Genomic DNA, 23,881 nt, shown 5'->3' with positions numbered 1-23,881 from the left:
GTACTCTGTAACACAAAATTCCATTTATTGGAATTGTCAAATTCAATAGACATTTTAACAAAAAGATTTATAACATAAAATATTAAAATGTTGATGGTGCATAGTTTAAAGATAATAATATGTGACAATTTATGTATTTTAAGCAAGTATTGCAGATGTAGACTTATATACTTTGAAAGTATTTCTTATGTAGAATAAGACTAATACTCCTATCCCTTATTCCTTTTTATTCCCTATCCCCAATTCCTTGAAACTAATAAAACTTTTCCTGCTGGAACTTTTCTACAAAGAATCCCTGTGTAAAACAATGGTGATGTCCAGGGTGTGGCCTAATATGCAAATGAGACCAAAAAAGACTTAGGTACAACCCACTTTGACACGTCAGGATTTTACCACCTCATTCTGATGCATGGGCTCACACTGCCCTTCTCAGAAAACAGTTAACTAAGCTAATTGCCTGAGAGTAAGGATCAAATCCCAGTGGCTGTTGCCTCTCCTGAATAGTTCATAGGCACTATTATTGATTGTTGAATAGAGTACCACATGTACAACTCTGGCAGCTGCAACAAGAAAATAAACCATAATTGCACAACTCATTGTTTTCAGTTCTTCTATCAGTGATGTCCAATTGATCATACACAGCATTCTCATTTTTAATACACATCTTAGATTCCAGTCAAGTCTTAGACATCTGAGGAAGAGAGACATTTCTCACCTCTTCCTGTCACAGTACTTTAGTGACAGAAGAAACTGCAGCTGCCATGCTTTGATATGCATGGGCCAAATATGAAGATGACCCTTTTGCAAGTGTGGGTCTGGACAGAAAATGATATCTGGCTACCCTTACAAATACTTGAAACATGATGTATATATTTTGTTACCCTGGAGAATTGAAATGTAGGGCTTTTAAAAACCAGAAATCCTATTGTGCTGTGCATGTAATGGAACAAAAGACTTCTTCTTTGTTGTGGTTGCTCAACTAATATTGGAATGGAACTGAGGAAAAAAAATGTGCCCTCTCCTGGAGTCTCAAGCTTCCTACTATTTTGTGACTTGGGGTCAGCTGTTAGAGTATATCATTTCATAAAGCAACTGAGGAACTGGCCAGGTCGCTCTGAACCATCCACCTCATTCATTCACTACCAAGAACCAGAGACCTAAAAAGGCTAGACTGACCATTCCTTTGTCAGCAGATGGGATCTCCTGGTTATTTTTTCTGCTGTGTCTTTCCCTCACCTCAATGGAGGGTTGCAAATGACAGCTGTTCACAGGAAACAATGACTAAACCAAGACCTTTATTCATCCCATAGCTCCGCCCAGGGCAAGCTCACCCACTAGGCAAACTAGGCATTTGCCTAGGGTGCCGGCAGTGTGGGGGGTGCCAGATTGGCCCTCCCCATGCCCTAGACAAATCCCCACTTTGCCTCTTCCTCCGCCTGCCCACCCCTCCCTCCTTCAGTAGCTCACCCGCCGGCCCTTCCCCTCCTCAATAGCTCACCCACCATCCTCTTCCTCCACCCGCCCAGCCCTTCTCCTCCTCAGTAGCTGCCCACTCCTTCTTCCCCTTCAGTAGCTTGCCCACCATCCTCTTCCTCCACCCATCCTCCCCCCCCCCCTCAGTAGCTTGCCCGCCGTCCTCTTCCTTCACCCGCCTGGTCTTTTTCCTCCTCAGTAGCCTGCTCCTTCCCCCCCCCCACGCCCACTGTCTTCTTCCTCCACCCAGCCCTTCCCTTCCTCCTTAGCCAGCCTCCTGCTTACCTTCTTCGATGGGCATTGTAGTACAGCGTTCTCTTAATAGTGAGCAGGAAGAGGCTTCTTGCTTGCTATTGAGGGAATGCTGTAGTACGATGCCTGCTGAAGCAGGTAAGCAAGAGGCTGGCATTGCTCCTGTAAGCATGCTGGGGGGGCAGTGGAGTGCAGTGCTGTGTTGCAGTGCCACAGAGAAGAGGGGAAGGGGGAGGGGTGGCCCAGGGGTGCCCATGTGGAGGGGGGCGTGGGCAGTGAGTCTGCCTGGGGTGCCACATTCCTTGGCCAGGCTTGGCCCCGTCTTACTCTGCAGCCTGCCTCCACAGAGTACAAATTTAGGTTGTGTCTCCATCCTCTTGCACCTAACAGTGCAAAATGGAAATATAACAGTAAGGAAGGGTGCGTGTAGGGCATCATCTGTGTCTTGCGTCTCTTCGTCTCTGGAGCGTTGCCTCTGTCCCACCAACAGAGAAGCGTGTGGGCGTTCACCATCTTGCTCTCGCTACCATGGCAATACAGTGTTCCTTCCAGAACCTCTGCCAAGAAGGCTGCAGGTGCGGCTGGGATGTCACCATCAGAGTGGTCCGGTGGGCGCTTCATGTCTGGGCAACAGTCACTTCCCCAGGACCCAGTTCCTTCCTCGGCCAGGACCCTGGTCAAGCGTCCCTCTGCCTCCTCCAGTCCTCAGCAGCCTGCCAAAGACCTGCCACCCCACAGAAAGATGGTTTCACTGTCCTTCATGAATGAGGTAGCATGTGCTCAGACGCGGGCTCAGACCTTTCTTCTCATGGCGCTGAGCTGCGAGCGGGCCATACACTGGCATGAGGTAATTAACGCCCTCTCTGGCTCCTCTGTCAGAGGGCAGGGTGGTCTGACTGGCATGTAGGACAGAGCAGGAGCTCGGGGCAGGGGGAATTGTGCCTGATTAAGGAGTTTGGCAGGATTTGGCAGTCCACAGGTGCTTAGGTTGGAATAAGGTTATGTTAGCATTTACGTGCCCAAACATTCCAATTTATTTTTGTAACAACAGACTTCTGAGGAACAGGGCCAGATCTACATATTTTTTTGAGTGGGGGCAAAACCAAAAAATGGTGCCCCCACTCAAAAAATTGGAGGCAGGTGATCTCCCCCCCCCCCTCATTTAAACACCCTTAGGGCCTGCCTTTGCTGCCTCCCCACCTCACAGGGAGATGGCAATGGCAGGCAGGGTGTTTATATAGGGAAGGAAGCCATGGGGTTGCCTTTGCCACCTCCCCATTTTGTGGAGAGGTGGCAAAAGCAGCCAATCTTTCTCCTTCCTCCTGCCTGTCGGGGGGGGGCACCCAAATCGGCACTCTCCCAGTGGCACCCAGGGCTAGTGCCCTCTCTGCCCCCCCCCCCCCGATCTGGCCCTGGTGAGGAATTTGTGCCTTGCAGGGTGCCGTCCATCCTCTTCATACTCTGCCGAGTCGACATGTGGTGGCTCTTAAGTGATCTGTCCTCAAACTAAATCCAGCTAAACCAGCATTTGGATGGCAAACAGGACTGGGTTTAGGTCTGCTTGGCACTTGGCTAGCTTTTCAATTGATAGCAATGCAACAGGTGATGTCCTTTCTTTACTGTAGCCCCAAACAGGGAAAAGCTTCACCACTCGTGTTTCTGCCTGTTGAGCCATTGTTAAAGACATACAAATACATATACCACTAGGGAAAAAATGTATTTATTTGGAATAATTGTGTGCTGCCTTTCAACCCAAGGTGTGATAAACAGCTAAATCAAATCACAGCCTCAAAAGGTTTCCAATACTAACAGTGCAGTTCAATGCAGAGTTGCTCCTGTCTAAGCCTGCTGAACTCCATTCAATACAGAATTAGAATCAAAGTATGGTTTGTAACGTGTAATATCTGGGTTTTGACCGAGAGGGTCATATTCAGGGTTGCCATGCTTGGATACTCATAGGAGCCTGGGGGACAGGACCTGACAGGGAGGGGGTGTGTGTGCCATTGTTATGTATGTCATGGGCCCTGTTCAAATGCACAGTATAATCAGATGTCGCTGCTGTTTCCTTCTGGATTTAATGTGGCTAATCAGACAGCAACATCTGCCTCCTGGTATTAACTCGTGGCAGCCCCCCCCCCCCAATCCTTCTCAGAACCGAATTATTTTGTTACCTGTTCCTTTGCAGTGTTTTTTTGAGTTCTCCGGTTTCAACTCATAGTTTTCTCCATCTGGATAGTTCTGCTGCAATATTTACCAACTTCCAGATGTCTGAAGGCTGTCCCAGAGCAAAAGGAGCCTCAGACATCCGGTTTACAGTTGCCATTTTTTTTTTACTACTTAGCAATATGCGCATAACTGCATAACCACTTAACGTTTTAACATATGTGCATGTGCGCATGTGCATAATAGGGGAGAAAAAAAGAACTGCATGGTGCCATCACTGTTGAGTGATTTGAATTGCGGTATGGCAGTCTGATCGATAATATCTGGAACAAAGATATTTGGAACAGAACCGGCCAGTTTAACACGGACTCAACAAGCTGTGTGAACAGAGCCATGATATAATTTCCTGTAAAAACTTCAAATGATGTCATGTTGCTTTAGGAATTGCTGGAAACTCTAGTGTAAAACCACAGAATTCCTGGCAATTCTTAGAGCTGTGTTATGTCACTTCTGGGGTTTTCCAGGAAATGATGCTGCTGCATAGGACACGAGTGGGTTTTTAATTTAAAAAAAAAAATTCTGCTGCTGATTGAAGCAGTGGTGGACAATAAGGCTTACTGGCGATGCTAGTCAGATGTCACATACATTTCCCAAGTATGTGTGGGCTTAATTTGGATTGGTGCTACAGGAAGAAGAGGCGTCAGCTTTGTCCCTCATGCTGTTTTCATGTTGATTCTTCACATCATAGAATCATAGAGTTGAAAGGGACCTCCAGTGCCATCTAGTCCAACCCCCTGCATAATGCGGAAAACTCACAAATACCTCCCACTGCGCACCCCCAATGACACCTGCTCAATGCCCAAAAGATAGCAACCCCCCCCCCCTTCTAGGATCCCTGGCCAAACTGGCCTGGAGAAAAATTGCTGACAGACCCCGAAGTGGCAAACAGCATTTCCCTGGACGTGTGAGAAAATATGAAGTATGGATGAGATAATGTTAACAAATCAAGGAAAACAAAGTTTGCTTATTCCAAGCAAGTAAGATGTTCTAGACCAGTGGCTGCCAAACATGCTTAATGTAAGAGCCACCATGAATAAATGTCAGATGTTTGAGAGCAGGAAGGAAGGAAGGCTAATAGCTGGGGGGAGAGAGGTGGAAAGTAAGCAATTAACTTTGAATGAATTCTCCAACCTGCCAGCTGGCTTGGCTTGGAGAAGTGATTTAAAGAGAGAAATGCCTTCTCCAAGCCAGCTGACAGGGTGGTGGGGCTTCGAGAGCCACACAATATGTGTTAAAGAGCCACATGGGGCTCCCAAGCCACAGTTTGGCCACCCCTGTTCTAGACTCATTGTTCAGGCAACAGGAAATCTGAGGTATGTATATTACTTCTAGAATTTCATTCTGTGTGTTTGAACATATGAACACATGAAGCTGCCTTATACTGAATCAGACCTTTGGTCCATCAAAGTCAGTATTGTCTTCTCAGACTGGCAGCGGCTCTCCAGGGTCTCAAACTGAGGTTTTTCACACCTGTTTGCCTGGACCCTTTTTTGGAGATGCCAGGGATTGAACCTGGGACCTTCTGCTTCTCAAGCAGATGCTCTACCACTGAGCCACCGTCCATCCCGTTTCACAGAAATGGTGTGTGAAAACTTGGGAAAACTGAAAAAGGTTGTGGGTTTATTCTTCCTTTTCTTCACATTTATATTTGTTTTTAACTGGTATTTAGACTAATTATATATTTTGCAAAAATAATTGATCTTTCTTGTTTTTAATTTCTGAACTGGAAATCTGCTTACTACCATACAAAACCTTGAACATGCTGAATCTAGCTCAGATTGTTCTATTTTTATATTTGTTTTCAGGCTATTGAATATTATCGACAGCTGCTAAAAGTCCTGAGCAAAGATAAGCTTCCTGAAGAATATGTTCCAGGACCTCTCTATACACAGCTGGTAATTTTGGTATAGTATCTCAGCTCCTTATCCAGCTGTATGTATTTGTAGATCAATACCAGACCAAAAAGTGGATAGAGATCCTTCATACCCAAGGCATTTCAAACCAGGATTGATTAATTTACTGAGAGCAGAATCCTGCCTTCACAAACTGAGCTAAAATTAACTATAGTTTATGTTGTATTTGAACTGAGCCTCTGCCACATACACACACTTGTCTCTTTGCCTCAGTTAGGCCTCTGTGACTGTCACTTTTTAATTGTTGTCATTCAGGCAAGCAGAAAACAATATCCTAGCCATTAGTGCTCATTGATTGAATATCAGCCAGTCAGCTGACAGCCATAATATTATCTTCAAATGAGCCATAATCTCAGGATTTGCTTGTAATTACAATGGATATATGATGGACCCTTCTATCTCCCCAACTTCCAGGCAGATTCTCCCCCCACAAAAAAACCCTTCAATTCCCCTCAGTGACTGAGTCACCCTACAGTAGCTTGCATATCTTCTATACTGAAATAAATTTAAACTGCCCTGCCCTTTGTCTAGATATTGGTTTAGGCTTTTGCTCAGCACAGAAATTTGAGGGAAAATACAGAAACAGTCTTGTCTTATATTTAAATCCTTATTGAAATGGCACTTTAGACAAAGTAACTTTCAAAACAGAAATACTATTTTATTAAATGGGTATGGAATGTCTGTCTGTCTGTCTATCAACTATCTATCATCTATCTATCATCTATCATCTATCTATCTGCTCTAGAAAAATACTCTGGCTGAGTACACCCCCACCCTTGCTGACTTCCCACCCACCCAAGTTAAGGCATTCACTCCCCCTCCCCCACCTCAAGTGGAGTTGATCTCTGCCATCTGGAGAGCAGTTGTAATTCTGAGTGATCTCCAGCCCTCTCCAAGAGATTGGCAGCAATGGTTCCCCAGGAGGAAATGGCATTGTACCTGTCTGAGGTCTCACCCCTCCTCAAATCCCACCCTCTCCAGGCCCCTGTCACTGCATTGTACTTACTCTGGTTCTTGGTTCTGGCATGGCACACACCTGAAGTAAGAAGCATTCCTATCTATGATAAGAAAGCTGAGAGACCAGTCACTGTAGAACTACTCAAGACCCAGGGACCCCCAGGACTTTATAGGGATATTGGCTTCCTATCTCAGTGGACATAACTTGCTCAGCTCTTAATTTTCCTCAAAATTTAGACTGTTGGTTTTAAAAGAGCAACTGGTCTCTTTTTATAAAGTGTCCCTGTTTAGGGTGAGTGCCTGCTTGGGGTGGGTTAGGGTTTTCTTTTGCATGAGGGGGGGAGTTGGTCAAGTCTTTAGAAGTTAAAATTTTGTGCAGGGTTTAAAAGCTTGTTGTATAAGTATTTCAGTACTTTCATTCATGATATTACTGTATTATTGCTGTTATTATTTTGTTGCTGGATGGGGGGCAGGGTGTTTTGTTCAGTGTTGTTAATTGTTTGGTTAAATTTCTGATAATGTTGTGTTAGTGGTTGTTTGCAGATGTAATTATTGTTACTGTTTTGTGGGTGTTGACAGATGTTTTTAAAGAGTTTAGTGGTGTTTCCTTTGTTGCTTGGGGTTAGATGGACAGCTGCTGTTGTGGGGCTGTGTTTTGTGGTTTGGTCCTCCTGGATACTGTTGTTGCTTTTTTTGTGTGTTTTTTGTTGCACAGTGTGATTTGTTGTGAACTTAGGATTGTTTTTTAAAGTTCCTCCCCCCCTCCATGCTGGTTGCTGGGAAGGGGACTGATGGGGGGTTGCTGTGTTTCTGCGTGTTGTGTCTTCAGTTCAGGTTTGGGTTCAATTGATTTTGCCCTTATTGGGGGGGGGGCATTGTTGCTGGGTTGGTTGATGGTCAGGAAGAACCAGTTAAAGTCAAGATGCATAATAAGACCTGGGTGTTCACCGAGTATAACTAAGAATGGAGCAAGGAAAAGAATACAGCAGCATAAAACTACAAACCTGAACATCTAAATGTGAGAGAATGACATTTAGAAGTGTGCCAGTGGCACCTCAAGACAAGCAAAGGACAACACTAAGTGGTATAAGCAACACCAGAGCTCCATGAGATTCAATGAAAAGGGTGTCCCGTCATATTTCATACCGGGGGGGGGGGATTTGTTGCCAGGAAGCACCATTAGAATCTAGATGCCAAAATGACAGAGTAGTAACTGCAGCTAGAACTGGATTAACATATTAAACAAGAGCAAAAAAGCTGCAATTTCGGGTTCTGAACAGGTCCTGATGGGGTTAATAACATGCCTGAGAACTAAGTTTGACTGCAGTGGCACCTTTAAGACCAACATAAACTGTTTTCTATGAAAAACTGAGAACTAAACAACTTAGTTATTAATTATTATATTTACTGAGATAGGAAGCCCATATCTCTGTTATGTCCTAGGGGTTCCATTGTGTTGACTGTTTTTATGACGACTGGTCTTTCAGCTTTGTTGTGATAGAAAAAGAAGGCTTCTCTCTTCGGGAATGTGCCATGCCAGAACCAAGATGTAGGATAAGTATGGTGCAATGACAGGTTCCCAAGATACTTGCTTTTAAAAGAAGAGCAGAGGTGATATTTGCATGCCACTTGGCATGTCAGTCAAGGTTCTCCTTGAACAGCCTTGATTTTTCATCAGCTTATTTTAAAACCCAAGTGCCCTATTTTCCAAGATTTTATTTCTGTGACAAACAACAAGTGGAGTGTTGAGGAATTCCACATAGGTATTTCTTCCGTGGGGCTGTGGTTTAGTGGGCAGATGCTTGACATGCAGGAAGTCCATGCCCCATCTTTGCTGCATGGCAGTAGTGCATTCAATGCACTGGTTCTGTGCAGCAGTCCTTGCAGAGAGCCACCAAGTTTTGAATGAGAGAGATTCTCTAGTTTGATCTAATGTATTGTTTGTGCCAATGGCAGTAGCATGGTGGCACTGGTTCTGCTCAGGGACATGGCACTGCCTGTGGGGGAGAGGCCTCTGCAGCTGCCCTGCAAATTTGGTTTTTCAGTTATTATAGTGGGAAAACTGATTGCTTTCCCCCCACCATTGGGAGAAATGGACCTATTTGGGTGCCCCTAGAACGGGAACCCCTGGTCCAATCTTTTTGGAATTTGGGGGTTCTGTGCGGGAGAGGACCTTGCAGCTGCACTGAAAATTTGGAGCCTCTACCTCAAACCCCCTGCCCCCCAGCTGCCTTTCATTATACCCTATTTTGCCATTGACTTCAATGGCCCATAGGGTATAATGGAGAGATGGTGCCCACAGCATTGGATCCCATGGTCCAATCTTTTTGGGGCTTGGGGGTTCTGTAGGGGAGAGGCCCCTGCAGCTGCCCTGAAAATTGGGAGCCCATACCTCAACCCCCCTTCCCCTCCAGCCACCTTCATTATGCCTATTTTGCCATTGCCATGGGGTATAATGGAGCCATATATTCGGGAATAGCCAAATATCTCCAGAATCAGATTCAGCTACTGAACCTGCTATTGGGAGATATACGGCCTCCCAAATTTTTTAGCCCCAAATACCCCCGAATCTGAATTTTTCCAAATTTTTTTGCACACCCCTAGAAAAAGTTATTAAGAACTGCAATATGCTGAAAAGTACCTCTCACTGTGAAAAGCTACAAAACCTTGAAATTAAACTTCAGATGCACTCTTGAAATTAAACTTCAGATGATTCAAGAGCTCTATTCTGTATATAATGCAAAGTTTTACCTCAGCTTTCCAAAACCTTGACGATCTCCCCTCTCCCTCCCTCCCCTGCCCCTTCAATAAAATAGTATTTCTGTTTTGAAAGTTACTTTGCCTCAAGTGCAATTTCAATTAGGGTTTAAATATAAGACAAGACAGCTCCTGTATTTTCCCTCAAGTTCTTGTGCTGAGTAAAAGTCTAAACCAACATCTAAACAAAGGGTGGGGCAGTTTAAGTATAGTATAGAAGATATACACACTACTGTAGGGCAACTCAGTCAATTATGGGAATTGAAGTGTTTTGGGGGAAATCTGCCTCTGAGTTGGGGAGATACAGGGGTCTGTCATAGGGTAATAGTCTTTTTCATCTCTTTGTGGGGGGAGGAACAATAAGATTATTGTTTAAAAAACTGGAAAGAGCTGAACATATTTATAACCTTACTCATACTCAAATAAATAATTATATATATATATTTTTTAAAATTTCAGCTGTTTGAAACCTGTTATCATCTTGGTATAGCATTTCAAAAACTAGATTCACACCGCAATGCTGTAGAAGAGTTTACTAATGCAATTGAATTTGCCCAGGTCCCTAAGGTATGGAAGCATCATCATAATATTACTATCGACACAACCAAAATGAACAATTTTGTTTTGTATGGAAAAATAAATCTTGCCTTTGATCTTGGTGATTTATTGATTTCCCCCTCCAAATGGGAGACCTCTGATCCTCCAATTCTATTCCTAGGGGTCTACTGTCCCCCAAGAGGTAGTATTCTAGCGGACATTTTGGACTGCCACAGGGAGGGGGAAATTGGTGAAAATTGCCACAATCTTAAGCCTGCAAAAATTCTACATAGAATCCAAGCCCCTTTATTCATGGAATATCTACCTTTAGGCTTGTTTAGTAAGTAACATAAATTCACTATAAGATATGCCAGGGGTGGCCAATGGTAGCTCTCCAGATGTTTTTTGCCTACAACTCCCATCAGCCCCAGCCATTGACCATGCTGGATGGGGCTGATGGGAGTTGTAGGCAAAAAACATCTGGAGAGCTACCGTTGGCCACCCCTGAGATATACTGACATTTCCATACAGGTTATTTGCGCTGAGTTTGATTCTATTGGGAGCGCTTTCCCCACCCGTTTTCCCACTGAATCATGGTGCATTCATGCACATTCCAGGTTACCAGACTTTTCCTGATCTTTCCCAAATCTGCTTTGTTCCAAAAGATGCCAAAGCCTGGATGGCTGCCATATGGGTAGGAAAGTCTGGATTTTCCCAGCCCCACCCTTTCCCATGGCAGTCATTTTTCCCATTTCCTCCCCCTGCCACAAGGGGGCTTTTTAAAAAAGGCAATGACTATCAATATATTGATATAACCTCTATGCCAATAAAGGTTTTGATTGATTGACTGATACTGATATAACATCATAACTATATGTGTAATAGGTTTCTTCTTTTAAAAAAGTATGTTAGCTCCAACAAGCTTTTCCACAGGTGAAAAAGAGAGGCAGAAGTTTCCTTTGAACACCAAAGAGACTATGCTGGGGATTATGGTACCTGCAGGGATGAAAGCCATATAGGATGAAGGCTGTAATATGAATGAGAATTAAGTGAAATTCTGAGTGGAAAAAGCATGTTGGATCAAAACCTTTGTCTCTAGTACCTTTCATTGTGGAGATATAAGGGGAAAGGCACATCTCTGGAACCAAAGTGGCTAAAGACTTGCTTTTAAAAAATGTGTGGTGTATATTTCTTTAAGAGGATTGTATGTAAGTTAGAGTAGGAAGTGGGAGTGATTGCAGCTGTGAGGTGTGTAAATGTAACAAAGACTTCTTTGAAGACTAATGTAGAGGTATGACTTGTAAGATATAATAAATTGGGATGGCTTTTTTGTCTTTGTAAAAAACATGCTGCTGGGTTCAAAGTCCAGGTGAGCCTCTGATTACTTTTACTTCATGGATTTGTATCTGCTTGCAATTAGTGACACAAAGGTGTCTGAAAAATGCAAGCTTGCACTGTTTATTCACTTTTTGGGTGTAGAAGACAATGCATTTCCTGTAGATTTCCTCTTACTGATGATAAATATGAGACTGTACTGAAGGAATTTTTTGATGATAAATATGAGACTGTACTGAAGGAATTTTTTGTGCCTAAAGTTAATGTAGTTGTTAATCGTTATAAGTTCCATGAGTGTAAACAGAAGCCAAGGGAGTCAACTTCGCAATATATTGCAGCACTGACTTAATCAGCTCTTGTGTTGGCTGATGAGATTATTAGAGACCAGTTGGTTGAAAAGACAATTATACCATGTATAAAGGGAACAGCTGCTTTTGGAGCCAGAACTCTCGTTGGGTAAAGCCAGGGCTTTTTTGGTAGAAAAGTCCCAGCAGGAACTCATTTACATATTAGACCACATTTGTGCATAGAGGCCTAATGTGGTTTCTCTGGAACAGAAGTTACCATGATCACCATTTGCTGTGAGAAATGCTGTGTCAGAGGAGCTTGAGAAGCTGATGCAGGAGGATATTATAAAGAGGTGGATTAATCAGAATGGGTTTCATCCTTAGTTGTGGTCAGAAAGATGGAAGTACATGTCTGTGCATAGACGCAAGAGAACCAAATAAGGCTGTTATGATTGATAGTCACCTATTGCCACATATAGAGGAAGTGTTGTCTGAATTAGCAGGGTTAAAGATGTTCTCTACTTTGGATTTGCAGAGTGCATATCATCAAGTTATGCTGCATAAGGAAAGTAGTGACCTCACAGCATTAATTACATATGACAGATTATTTGGATTTAAAACTGTTCCATATGGATTGGCTTCATCTTCTGCTGCTTTTTAAAAGATGTTTTTTAGATTAAGGGGCAAAAGGAAGTCCGGTGTTATTTAGATGACATAAATGTATTTGGAAAGACCCTTGAAGAACATAAGAGTAATTTAAAATCAGTATTGAGGCATATTCATGCAGCTGGGCTGGAACTTAATATGGAGAAATGTAAACTTAGACAGGTAGAACTTCCTTTTTTGGGACATAGTATTTCAGCAGCAGGGCTGAAACCTGATTTGGATCATGTTGAAGCAATTATGCAAGCACCACCTCTTACTGATTTACAAGGTCTACATTCTTTTTTGGGGTTGACTTCATAGTATGTGAAGTTTATCCTTTATTGTGCTTCAGTCATTGAGCCACTTAGAGAGGCATTGCAGGGAAGTACAACTTTGGTAATGATCACCTGTGGCTCAGGCTAGTTTTGATATTGTGAAATACTTGATTGTTCATAGTCTGGCTTTGGCATTGTTCGACCCATCATTGTCCACAATTGTAACTGATGCTTCTGAATACATATTGGGAGCTGTTTTGACCCAGTACCATTACAGTCAGTTGCGTTCTCACGTCCTGCTTGGGAAAAGGTTGCCATTGATATTGTAGGACCTTTTGAGACTGCTCCTGTTTGAGGTTGTTATGCTATTACTCTAAATAGATTACTTAGGAAATGGCCAGAGATAGTATTTACGTCACAAGCCACATCTGCTGTTGTGATTAAGTTTTTGGCTGTAGTTTTCAAGAATAGGGAAGGAGATCCTAAAGAGTTGATCTCTGATAATGGGGCCCAATTTACTTTTTTTGGAATTTGAATCTTTTCTTGCAGAATGAAATATTACACATATACACTGGTGTATTATCTGCAAGCTAATGGAGAAACTGAACAGTTTAATAGAAGCTTGGAAGATAGCTTGCAAACAGCTAAATTGGAAGGAAAGGCATTAGTGCCTCTGAATATGGAGGTTCCCATTAATCACCATGTCTAGTAGTGATTGACAGAATCTCCATGAATCTATCTAACCTCCTTTTAAAGCTGTTTATTCTTGTGGCCATCACTACATCCTCTGGCCACAAATTCCACTTTTTAATCACTCTCTGTATCAAGTAGTATTCCCTTTTATCTGTTCTGAACCTATTTTCCATGAGTTTCATTAGATACCCTTGAGTTCTAGTATTTTGGGAGAGGGAGAAAAATTCATCTTTGACAACTCTTTCCACCCTATGCATAATTTTATAAACCTCTATCATGTCCCTCCCTTAGTCAACTATTTTCTAAACTGAAAGGTCCCAGACACTTTAGTCTTTTCTGATAGGGAAAGTGCTCCAACCTCTCCCCACTCCCCCATGATCTTGGTCACCCTTCTCTGTACTTTTTACTGAACTTTAATTCTTTCAGAAGAACTACTGCAAGACAAACAGGTTCCCCTGAAGAAGCCTGTTGGCAAAACACTTAAGGGATTTTTGTAATAAAAAAAAGTAACAAAAAATATTTTTACATGATTTTGGGTCATCGGCCTTGGCCCTATTTTTTCACCATCCTGTATATTCCTGCTCTTTGCTTTCAGTCATTTAGCCAGTTTTTAATGCATAAGAGAACCGGTCCACTTATCCCATGACTGTTAAGTTTACTAAGGAGTCTTTGGTGAGGGGTGAGGTACTTTGTCAAAAGCCTATTGAAAGTCCAGGTATATAATGTCTACAGGGACACCATTGCCCACATGCTTGTTCACTTTCACAAAGAATTCCAAAAGATCGGTGAAGCAGGACTTCCCTTTGCAGAAGCCTTGCTGATTTTCCCTCAGCAGGTTTTGTCCCTCTGTTCACCTACCAATTCTTTGATTACGGTGTCTTCTGATTTGCTTGGGATGGACATGAGGCTGACTGTTCAGTATTTCCTGGTTCTCCTTCGGATCCTTTTTAAAAAATTGTTGTCACATTTGCTACTCTCCTGTCTTCTGGTACAGTAGCTGAATTTAGTATGAAGTAATATATGAATTAGTAGATCAACGATCTCACATATGAGTCCCTTAAGAACTCTTGGGTGTATGCCATTAGGACTTGGAGACTTATCATTTTTTAAATTTTTCCAGTAAATCTAGAACACGGATGTCAAACTCATTTGTTATGAGGGTTGGATTTGACACAAGTAGAACTTTATGAGGCTGAGCCATGCTTGTAATAAGAAGTAATGCCAGTTAGTGGAGGTATAAACTTTATAAAAGATACAGATAAACACAAGATAATATTTTTAAACTTAAAATACAAATATGCTTAAAACTCTTGTGATATTTTGTTTAAAATAGAAAGGTGGGGGAATAGTGGGATTTGGCAATGCAATTTTTAAAATAAAACATAACCCATTACAGCATAACGATTACAGCAGAAACTAAAAATATAAAATACTCTGAGTCTAGGAAAACATGAAAGGGCTGAGCATTGCAAGCTTCTCCCCCCCCCCTCCTCGGTCAACTCAGATTGACAATGGCTCTTCAGCCTTTGACTGTGGGTTCCCAGGTTAGAGTACTCACTAGGCACCAATTCTCAGGTCCAAGGAACTCATTTTCATATTAGTCCACATCTCCTGATACCAAGCCAGCCAGAACTGTGCATTCCTGCTAAAAAAAAAGCCCTGCTTAGGTCCATTCAGCAGAGACAAGCTGGTTTAACACATCAACCCTTTATTTGCAAGAAGCTTCAACTGGCCATAAATGCTGCAAGTGAAACTGCTTTATCTCCACTCCAAAGTTGCAAGGAAAACATAGAATAGATTTTCCATTATGGTCTCAGGGCCCAGATAGACCAGTCCATCTGGGTGCAGAGACCTTAATGGAAAATTCATTCTGCATTTCCTTTGCAGCTTTGCAAGCCTAGAAGAGCTACCAGGCAAAGACAAGGCAGAAGGAGCTGGGAACTTCAGCAGCCTCGGAGCTTTAAAGGGTGAGGAGAGGAAGGAGAGAAGGGGGAAAATTTTTCCATGGGCCTGATTGAAGCCCTGGGTGGACCAAGTGTGGACCATGGGTCAGGAGTTTGACAGCCCTGATATAACTTCATCTCTTGTCAACTCAATTTGGCTTAATTCTTCAGACTCCCTTCCTGAAATTAGGGACTGTGGCATGGGTACATGCCCCCCACTTTCCACAGTGAACAAAGACATTGAGCTTCTCTGCCATCTCTCCATCTTCCTTTAGCAATCCCTTTATTCCAGGGGTGGCCAACGGTATCTCTCCAGATGTTTTTTGCCTACAACTCCCATCAGCCTCAGCCAGCATGGCCAATGGCTGGGGCTGATGGGAGTTGTAGGGAAAAAACATCTGGAGAGATACCATTGGACACCCCTGCTTTATTCCTTTGTCATCAAAAGGCCCCACTGCATCTCTGGATGGTTTTTTGCTCCAGATATATTTTAAAAACTGTTTATTGTTTGTCTTGATGCTTTTAGCAACCCACTCCCCAAAAATTTCCTTTTTCATGCCTAATTATTGACTTACATTTCTTTTACTAGAGCCTGTGGTCCTTCCTGTTCAATTCATTGAGGCAGACCTTCCATTTCTAAAAAGAAGCTTCTTTTTGTAGCTTTCTTGACTTCTGTTGTTAACCAAGCAGGCTTTATATTCAGGAAGGACTGTACCCCATAGATTTTTTTCTTCATTCCACCATGTTTCTGAGATAGCTACTATACCTAAATTGTCAGAACTTCAGCTCCTCCATTTTGGCTCAGAGACTTCTAGAATTGGCCTATAGAAATCTGTAATGTGTTTTCCTCTCCAGTAATCCTCACCTCCCTTGGCCTTTTAGTCACCACATAGGGCCCTTAGTTGCTGTCATGCTCTCCCTGTCAAGTTCTGTTATGTGCCTATCAATATTACCCTGAGTGTTTACACAGTCATACCCTTGGACTGACTTGTCCTAAACTTGAGGCTCCCCAGCTCTTGTCGGCTTTCCCCCAGGATTAGTTTAAAAGCTGCTCTGACACCTTTTTGATATTAGTCACCAGCAGTCTGTTTCCCTTTTGATTCAAGTGAAGCCCTTTTCTTTTGTATAGGTTTGGCTTGTCCTGGAAAGTTTCCCAGTGGCTAACAAAGCTAAACCCTTCTTCCCAGCACCACTTTCTCACCCATTCATTGAGCACCTTGATCTGTGCCTTTCTAGCTGAACCTGCATATGGAACTGGCAGCACTTTTGGGAATCCTACTTTTGCTCTTCTGGCTAGGATTTCTCAGACGACTCATGAGGTGTTTTTCCTAATATGAACTATAAATATATGAATAAGAGATTGACACATAAGTTATGACATTATTTGTTGTCACTGATGTATGAATGTTGTTATAAATACGATCTTGTTATAATGATACCTTAACATTAGATTATTTTTTTTCCACACAATTTTCATTTGTATAGGATAACAATTCAGCCATGAAGTCCTTAACTGATTTTAATGGAAAAGATTTGAGTATGTATTTGACTTTGCCATTGACCTTAACTGGACTTAAGAGTGTGTCTGTTGATTTGTATTATGTCTGGGGTGGGTAGCAGTAGCATCAATTCAGCAAGTGTGCACATGGAGAACAGCATGATAATTTGTGTGCATCTTCTCTTGTACATGAGAATAAGTGGGGTTGTGAGTGAACATGAAGCCCCATTTGCAGCACCACACCAGGGGAAAGGAGCTCAGTGAGAGGAAGCTGGCCATTATGGCTGGACAGGATGAAAAGTTGGTAAAGAAGGGTGGATAGCTGCAGTGGTGGGAAATTTTGGCCCTCCCCTTACCTGGCAAACCAATGTCTGGTCTGAATGGGACCAGGTTGGAGTGGAGAAGCCTGGAATGCCACCCACTCACATCTTTTGGCTGCATGGACCAAGGCTGAATGGACCCCATTCAGTTCAAGTGATGGGTCCATATGGCGCTGGAACAAAGAGAGCCAGGCTAGGGTTGTTGGCGACTGTCTTGGCACCATCACCTGCATTCCAAGGCTCATTTGCCCAATATGGAGGGTGAGTATAGCTTCCCTATCCCTTATAAATGGAGTATGTAGGACTGTCCAATGCAATGGCCAGGATATTTGCCAGGTCCTCTCCCCTCTCTTCATCCAGCTATGGTCCCCATTATACACCTGGGGCAGCATTGCACTGCTTACCTCATCACTGCTTAGTCAGAGGCTGTCGGCGTGCTCCAAGCCATGGAGCAGGGCATCCCCTCCAGAGGGTGGGCCTTAGGGGGTGGCTGATTGCCAGTTATTTTACCCATGCAGCATTCTAAGATTTGACAAACTTTCAAATATTCCCCCTCTCCCCAAAAATGGGAAAATAACCAAAATATATAAAGCAAACTGATGGAAATCTTCATGCCACTGTGACCACATAGGAGAAAGTGATTTTAAAAGTATGATGGAAATAAGGTTTTATTGTGACAATTATGTTATGACAATTATAATTCAAGAAGCATTTTAAGGTAGATGCTGATCTGATATAATTTAATACATCTTCTGTTGATGTTGGGTGTGTGTGGCAATGCAAATGAGTTGTGCTAATGAGCTCCCTCACCTCTTTTTCTACGAACTGACCCCTGCACAAGGTCACAGGAAACAGTTACCGTGTTTGCATTTTAAATGATCTTCACAAATGGATTCTATGTTAAGGTAAAATAATAGATTCACAAATTCAATAAAAATTGAATTGCACTAAAAGCAACAATAAAATTATTGTTGCAGTAAAAGCAACAATAAAATTTATGAGGAGACCTAAAATTAAATATTTTAAATACTTAACAATATCTCAAAAGTCACTCCTTCCTTATCTACATAAAGTTATGGGGAAACGAATTGATGTTCTGTTTTGTTTTCAAATTTTATTTTGTGATAAATTTGTGCTTCAGATTAACTGATGGATTGCACAGTGCCTTTGTAGTCCCTGCACAATCTCATTAAACTCCTTCTTCGTTCTTTCTTCTCTGCAAGGGAGTAAATTGATTTATATGAGCATGCTACTAATGTTATAGTTCCTTGTCTATCCCCTTGGGTTCTAATGTTTTTTAAACTCTGTACAATTATGGGAAACATTACACTGGAATGATGACATAAATCATCCCCACAGGGCTCTGAACATTGTGGGGAGTAATTTTATAGAACCCTGCTGAGGTAAATAAGATCAGTAATTTGAAATAAATAAAAGAGCAATGGAGCTAATGTGAATGGCTCAAGAATTCCATTATGCTCACAATGGTAGTGTTCTTATTGTGTAACTGGGCAAAGTGTACTGTAAAGCTGAATTAACTATTACAGTTCTGTCATTCTCAATAGTGTCCTCTTCTCTCCAGTATGCCTGCCAAGTTGGCTGTGTTTCCAGATCTTTCTTCCACACACCTGTGTTTGCAAGGAGAGCTTATGCTTATGTGAAATGTGGTAAGTTAAGAGGCTTCTGTAGCTAAATTCATTACATATAGTGGTCTATGAATATAAAAAACTTCATAAATATTAACATTGGCATTATCAGGGCTGAAATTTCATGAGGGGCACTTGTGTGTTTCTCCTTGATTTCCCTCTTGAGAGTTCCAGCCAGTGTTCCCTCTAAGCTGAGTGTGAGCTAGCTCACAATTTTTTAGCCTCCAGCTCACACATTTTGTCTCAGTTTAGGAAAAATAGTCCCAGAGCAAACTAATTTATGCAGCAGCTTCCAACTTTAATGCCAGTAGCTCACAAATTTAATGCCAGTAGCTCACAAGGTAGAATTTTTGCTCACAAGGCTCCACAGCTTAGAGGGAACATTCGTTCCAGCACCTCTTTTTCCAGAAAAATAGCCCTGGGCATTATTATGAAATAGATGGAAACACTAGAGGCTACCCTATGTTATGATCCTTTTGTCACAGGAAAACTTCAAGTCAAACCATGGCTAAATCACATGAGAATACGCTAATATTTTATGATGCTTTTTGGATGAGTTGCCACTTCTGACCCGCAGTTAGGCACATTCTTTCTCAGTTCAGTGTTAATTACGTTTGTGACCTTCATTAGTGCTTTTCAGACTGAAAAAAGTAAGAATTGATTCCTCTTGCCCAATGAAAAAAGGGAATGAATTTTCTTTAAAAACAGGAATTATATTTTGCTGAGGGAGTACTGTACACCTCTTTATAGGCACTTTACCTTAAAATATCTTTTTTTAAAACTCCAAAGTAAATTTTTATTTTTTCATAACCACAAGATTAAGATGCAAGATAATAGCAAAGTGGGCACCCATTTAAGTTAATAACTCGATTCTTCACCTACTTGTAGAGGGAGAAAATGCTCTTGCCTAATTAAATAAAAATGAATGTGTACAAGTCTTTTAAGGCAATTCCATGTGATAAAATGGAACTGTGCTGGAGGTCACTTTTATAAAAGCAGTATAATTGTAATTTTGTTTGCCACTGAATACTTTAGGCAGTTTTCCTTCTTCCTCCCTCTCCGTACTGCATTCTTCAATGCATTATTTTACTGTCCTTATTTCACTGTTCTCTGATATTTGAAATTCCATTTCTCGGCTGCATTATACTTCTAATATGTTGTTCTTTAACTGTGTAACTCAGTGGTATTGCATTGTTTATGTATGATGCTGGTCTTCATTGCATTTTGTTATAATTCTTTAATCTGCACTGGCAGCCTAGATAAGAAAGAGATGAATGAGAAATGGAGTAAATAAATAAATAGTAGAACATCTACCCAGCACCACCAGTTCAACAGACTACAATGCATGGGAACCCAGTTCTGTGTCCACCTAGGCATGCAATGTATAGGTTGTTTCTTCAGCTGCTTCAATGTAAGCTGGTAACTAACATATTTTTTGCCTGTTTTAAATATCCCAGTGGACTTGGTCAAACTAGTACTGCTTGCAGGAGTTTGTGCTGAAATGGCTAACCTGAAATATGCAGCACAGAGACACGTTTGCTGTCAAGTACCCAAACCTCGGTTCCTCTGAGTCACTACCTCCTAGGAAAGCAAGCAGTGCTCAAATATGTGGGCCCCAAAGGCCAAGGGCACACAAGAAGCCAAACCTTTGAAAAAAAAAATAGACATACAGTTTTATTGAATGATTTTTAAAAAGAATATCACTAGGCGACACAGTGTTTAGAATCCACTAGCAAAAAATAACAAAGGCTAATTTTTCTATCTAACTCTTTAGTAAACAGCATTAGATAGCACATCATTCAGAATATCAGAGTCCAGGTTAGAGGCTTAAGGGTCCTTTACATAGCAATCCATTGCAATTAAGCTTATCAAAATCAGAGCCACTGTCCCATGAAATAATAAAGTTAGCTTGGTTTCCTTCTTGTTTAAGGCTTAATTATAGTCTCTTGCCTTCTAATATCAGGTGGTTGTCAAGAGTGTCTCTTGCCATGAGTTGGGGGCTGGGGAGTTCTACTTGCTTGTAACCTTTAGTAACTTCTGAGGGTCCTGCTTGGCTGATATCTCCTTATTCTCACACATAGCCTTATTGCGTGTGTAACATATCATGTATCTTTCCACCCTGGAGCTAGACACTATGAGCCTCCCAAGGCCACATTATCTGGTTCACAGAGACGCTCACAGCTTGCTACAACTGAACTGGGGGTAGGAATGACATATAGTGAGGGGGAGAAGGTGATTGGTAGATTTTGGTGTTTTTGCATTTGAACTATGTAACGGATGGATTCCAAGTATATCTAAGTGGGCAAGGGCCGTTGACTTCAGTTTCAAAAAGATCCTGCCTGACTGTAATGCCTTTGATAGAACTAAGGTGTGTTGATTGGTGGAGAACTTGCTGTAGTGCTCAAGGGTTCCCTGAACCACCTCCCCGCTCCGTAGAGGGAAGCCAGTCTAAGGCTTATTGCCAGGGCACGTTGTCTTATTGCTGCCACCAGGCTAGGTTATATATAGGGCCCAGCCCACCCTAATTTTCCTCCTAAAGGGCTCAACAATTTCCAGCTCCCCCAAAGCTGGCTATGATTTTAGCCTTTTCTTACAGCAGGGCTGATTGGCACTGATGCCTGGCAAGCCACTGACACAGAAACAGGTTAACAAAAGTTTAAAGTAAATTTTATTCAACAGGGCAGGTAAACCCCAACACAGTGTAAAAGAAAATAACAAAACTTAGCTAGCTATTGCCTCACCCTTAGGTTAATGGCAAAAGGTCCAACAACCAAAGTCTTTCAGGAACTCCCTCCTGGAATGGTCTGGCCACCCTTCGAGGTTTCAAAGTAATCAAAACTGACCCTCAGGTCACTGCTGCTCCTTGACTTAACCAGTTGTCAAGAGCACTATTAGGAGAAAAGACTCTCCTTTTCTAACCACCAGTCTTTCATTAGCATCAGGGACTAATCACCTACAGCTGGTGGCTCCACCCAGTGGCTACAGCAGAAGGGAGGTATCCTGAAAGACCTCAAGTGCATTTTAAAATGTGCCCCTGGCACCTACACTTGCAGTACTTGACAGTGGTTTTAAAAAATCCAATCAGGGTGCTTGCTCACTGGAACATCTTCAGGGGTGTCGAACTCATTTGTTATGAGGGCTGAATCTGACATAAAATGAGACCTTGTCAGGCTGAGACATGTCAGGTTGGGCTGGGCCATGTATGTGCCTATTTATGATTAGGTAGCAGAGATATAAACTTTATAAAGGACACAGTCAAACACAAAGATTTTTTTTAAACCTCTTAAAACATTAGCACTCATTGGTCTTAAAGGTGTTTTCATTGTGTTTCTCCCATGGGATCGAGAGAATTGGGCAAAGGAAGCTCTGGCTCTTTCCTTCCTTCCCCAGGGGACCAGGAGAGGGAGGAACCTCAGCCAATAGAAGGAAGAGCAACTTGGTTCAAAGCATGCTATCCCTCCCCCCTTCCTCCCCAAGAGAGAGCTTCAGCTAATGGAGAAAATAGAGGTTTTGCTCTGTAGCTCCTGTGCAATCCAGCAAGCCTGGCAAAGCAAGCTGTTATGCAGAAGGAAGCAAGAGAGAGGAAGAAGGAAGCAGATGACAGCCAGTTGCTTGGGGAACTGATAGGAGCCCTCTGGGGGGCCTGATTTGGCCCCCAGGCCACATGTTTGACACCCCTGCTCTAGATGATGACATTCGCTCTTGGTTCCCCCTTTCCATCTGGTTACTGAACTAAGTGCAAGTTTCCACACTTAGCCTATTACCACATTCTTGAATCTGGCCTTGAAAGAGATAAGGATGGTGTCTATGAGGAGGCCTGATTATGAACACCTGCAAGCTGGAGCAGACCTATTATTATTCGTATTAACCCTTAGGTTAAATTAGGGTGCTTTGCCTCACAATTGCATATATCCCCTTATCATTCAAGTGCATCCAAGTAAATATAGCAGCAACAAGAGTACTATGAATAATACACAGGCACATTTACAATTAAATTGACAGCTGTTGTTGCTGATAGTAGACTAAAGGATAGTGAACATGGCCTTTTAATTAATATGTTATATGGCATAGGTTTTTAAAGATCTTACTGTTTTTTTTTTCTTTCCCCGGTTGTTTTACGTCCTGTGTCTAGCTTTTAGATGTTGATTCAGTAAAGCCCCCCCCCCCACTCCCCAATTGTGCCTGAATTTTGTCTGGGTTTTGGCAGTTCTCTTCCCTCTTTTAAATCCATCAGTGCCAAAGATTAATTTCCAGAAAAGGCAGTTCAACTATCACATTCCCCCACCTTGCCTGATTTTCCCTTACCTGGTTCATCCTATATGAGTCTACAGTCAAAACCATTTTAATTCCATAACAGCTTTGTTTTCTTGTCCTGTCTATTAGAGGCCACCAAGCACAATAGACATTTTCACATGCATTGCATTCACAACCCATGGGAAACCTATGCAGCTTCCCTACTTCAAATGCATTGCTTCATTCACATCATCACAGCATTGTTCTAGGAACAATCATGTCAAGCTCAAAGGCTATATCCGTATGCACTCTGGTTCTTCTGGGGCTCTCTCTTGTGAGTGACTCTCTCTCTCTCTCTGTGCATGCCTGCATTATCTGGACATCCACTAAATTACACTCCCAACACGAAACTGAGTACAACTTCTTCTTTGAGTGGAATGCAGGTTCGTTCTGCTCACTTCTCTCCTCAAATCTCTGTTCTGAAAAAGGTAAATATAGTCCTGTGTAAAATAAGTTTCTTTCTTGTCTCTATAAAGCTACCACTTTTATTTTCTGAACTAGTATGAGTGTCTAAAGAGTGCTTTTTCAATTAATAAGTTTGATTTTTATTTCTTCTAATTTTCTTTAATAAAAACCATTTCATTAATTAAGGCCTGGTTCATTTGAGAGCTCTACTGAGGGGAACATCCTCGTAAACATAGATGGAGGTCCTGCTTGTTGCCCCCTCTCGCATTGTCTGGGCCTCCTAGCTAATTCCCCCAACAAACTCAGGAGATCCTCACAACCACTTAGGGTAGCAATATACTAGAACGATAAAATGGCCATTGTGCTCAGTTATATTAGCATTGCATCAATTAAATGTATATATTGACTGAGTGCTCTGTGGCAGCTGAA

The 23,881-nt window shown here is 42.1% G+C and overlaps 1 protein-coding gene and 1 non-coding gene across 3 annotated transcripts in view; one reads left to right on the top strand and one right to left on the bottom strand.

The window, feature by feature from the left end:
• The first annotated feature begins 2,483 nt into the window (after positions 1 to 2,483).
• The window catches only part of LOC132576086 (uncharacterized), a 35,310-nt gene continuing 13,912 nt past the window's right edge, over positions 2,484 to 23,881 (top strand). For both annotated transcript variants that reach the window (XM_060244883.1, XM_060244882.1), the window contains exons 1-4: positions 2,484 to 2,572; positions 5,754 to 5,843; positions 10,035 to 10,142; positions 18,691 to 18,775. In XM_060244883.1, coding sequence (XP_060100866.1) covers positions 2,486 to 2,572; positions 5,754 to 5,843; positions 10,035 to 10,142; positions 18,691 to 18,775 — 370 coding nt within the window. In that variant the 5' untranslated portion in view covers positions 2,484 to 2,485. The remainder of the gene's footprint in view (positions 2,573 to 5,753; positions 5,844 to 10,034; positions 10,143 to 18,690; positions 18,776 to 23,881) is intronic.
• On the bottom strand, positions 5,440 to 5,506 carry TRNAL-GAG (transfer RNA leucine (anticodon GAG)). The gene has a single exon. It is a non-coding gene; the product is annotated as a tRNA-Leu (tRNA).

The sequence above is a fragment of the Heteronotia binoei genome, chromosome 8, assembly GCF_032191835.1.
Source record: "Heteronotia binoei isolate CCM8104 ecotype False Entrance Well chromosome 8, APGP_CSIRO_Hbin_v1, whole genome shotgun sequence".
NCBI lineage: Eukaryota > Metazoa > Chordata > Lepidosauria > Squamata > Gekkonidae > Heteronotia > Heteronotia binoei.
This window is presented reverse-complemented; position numbering and strand designations above follow the sequence as displayed.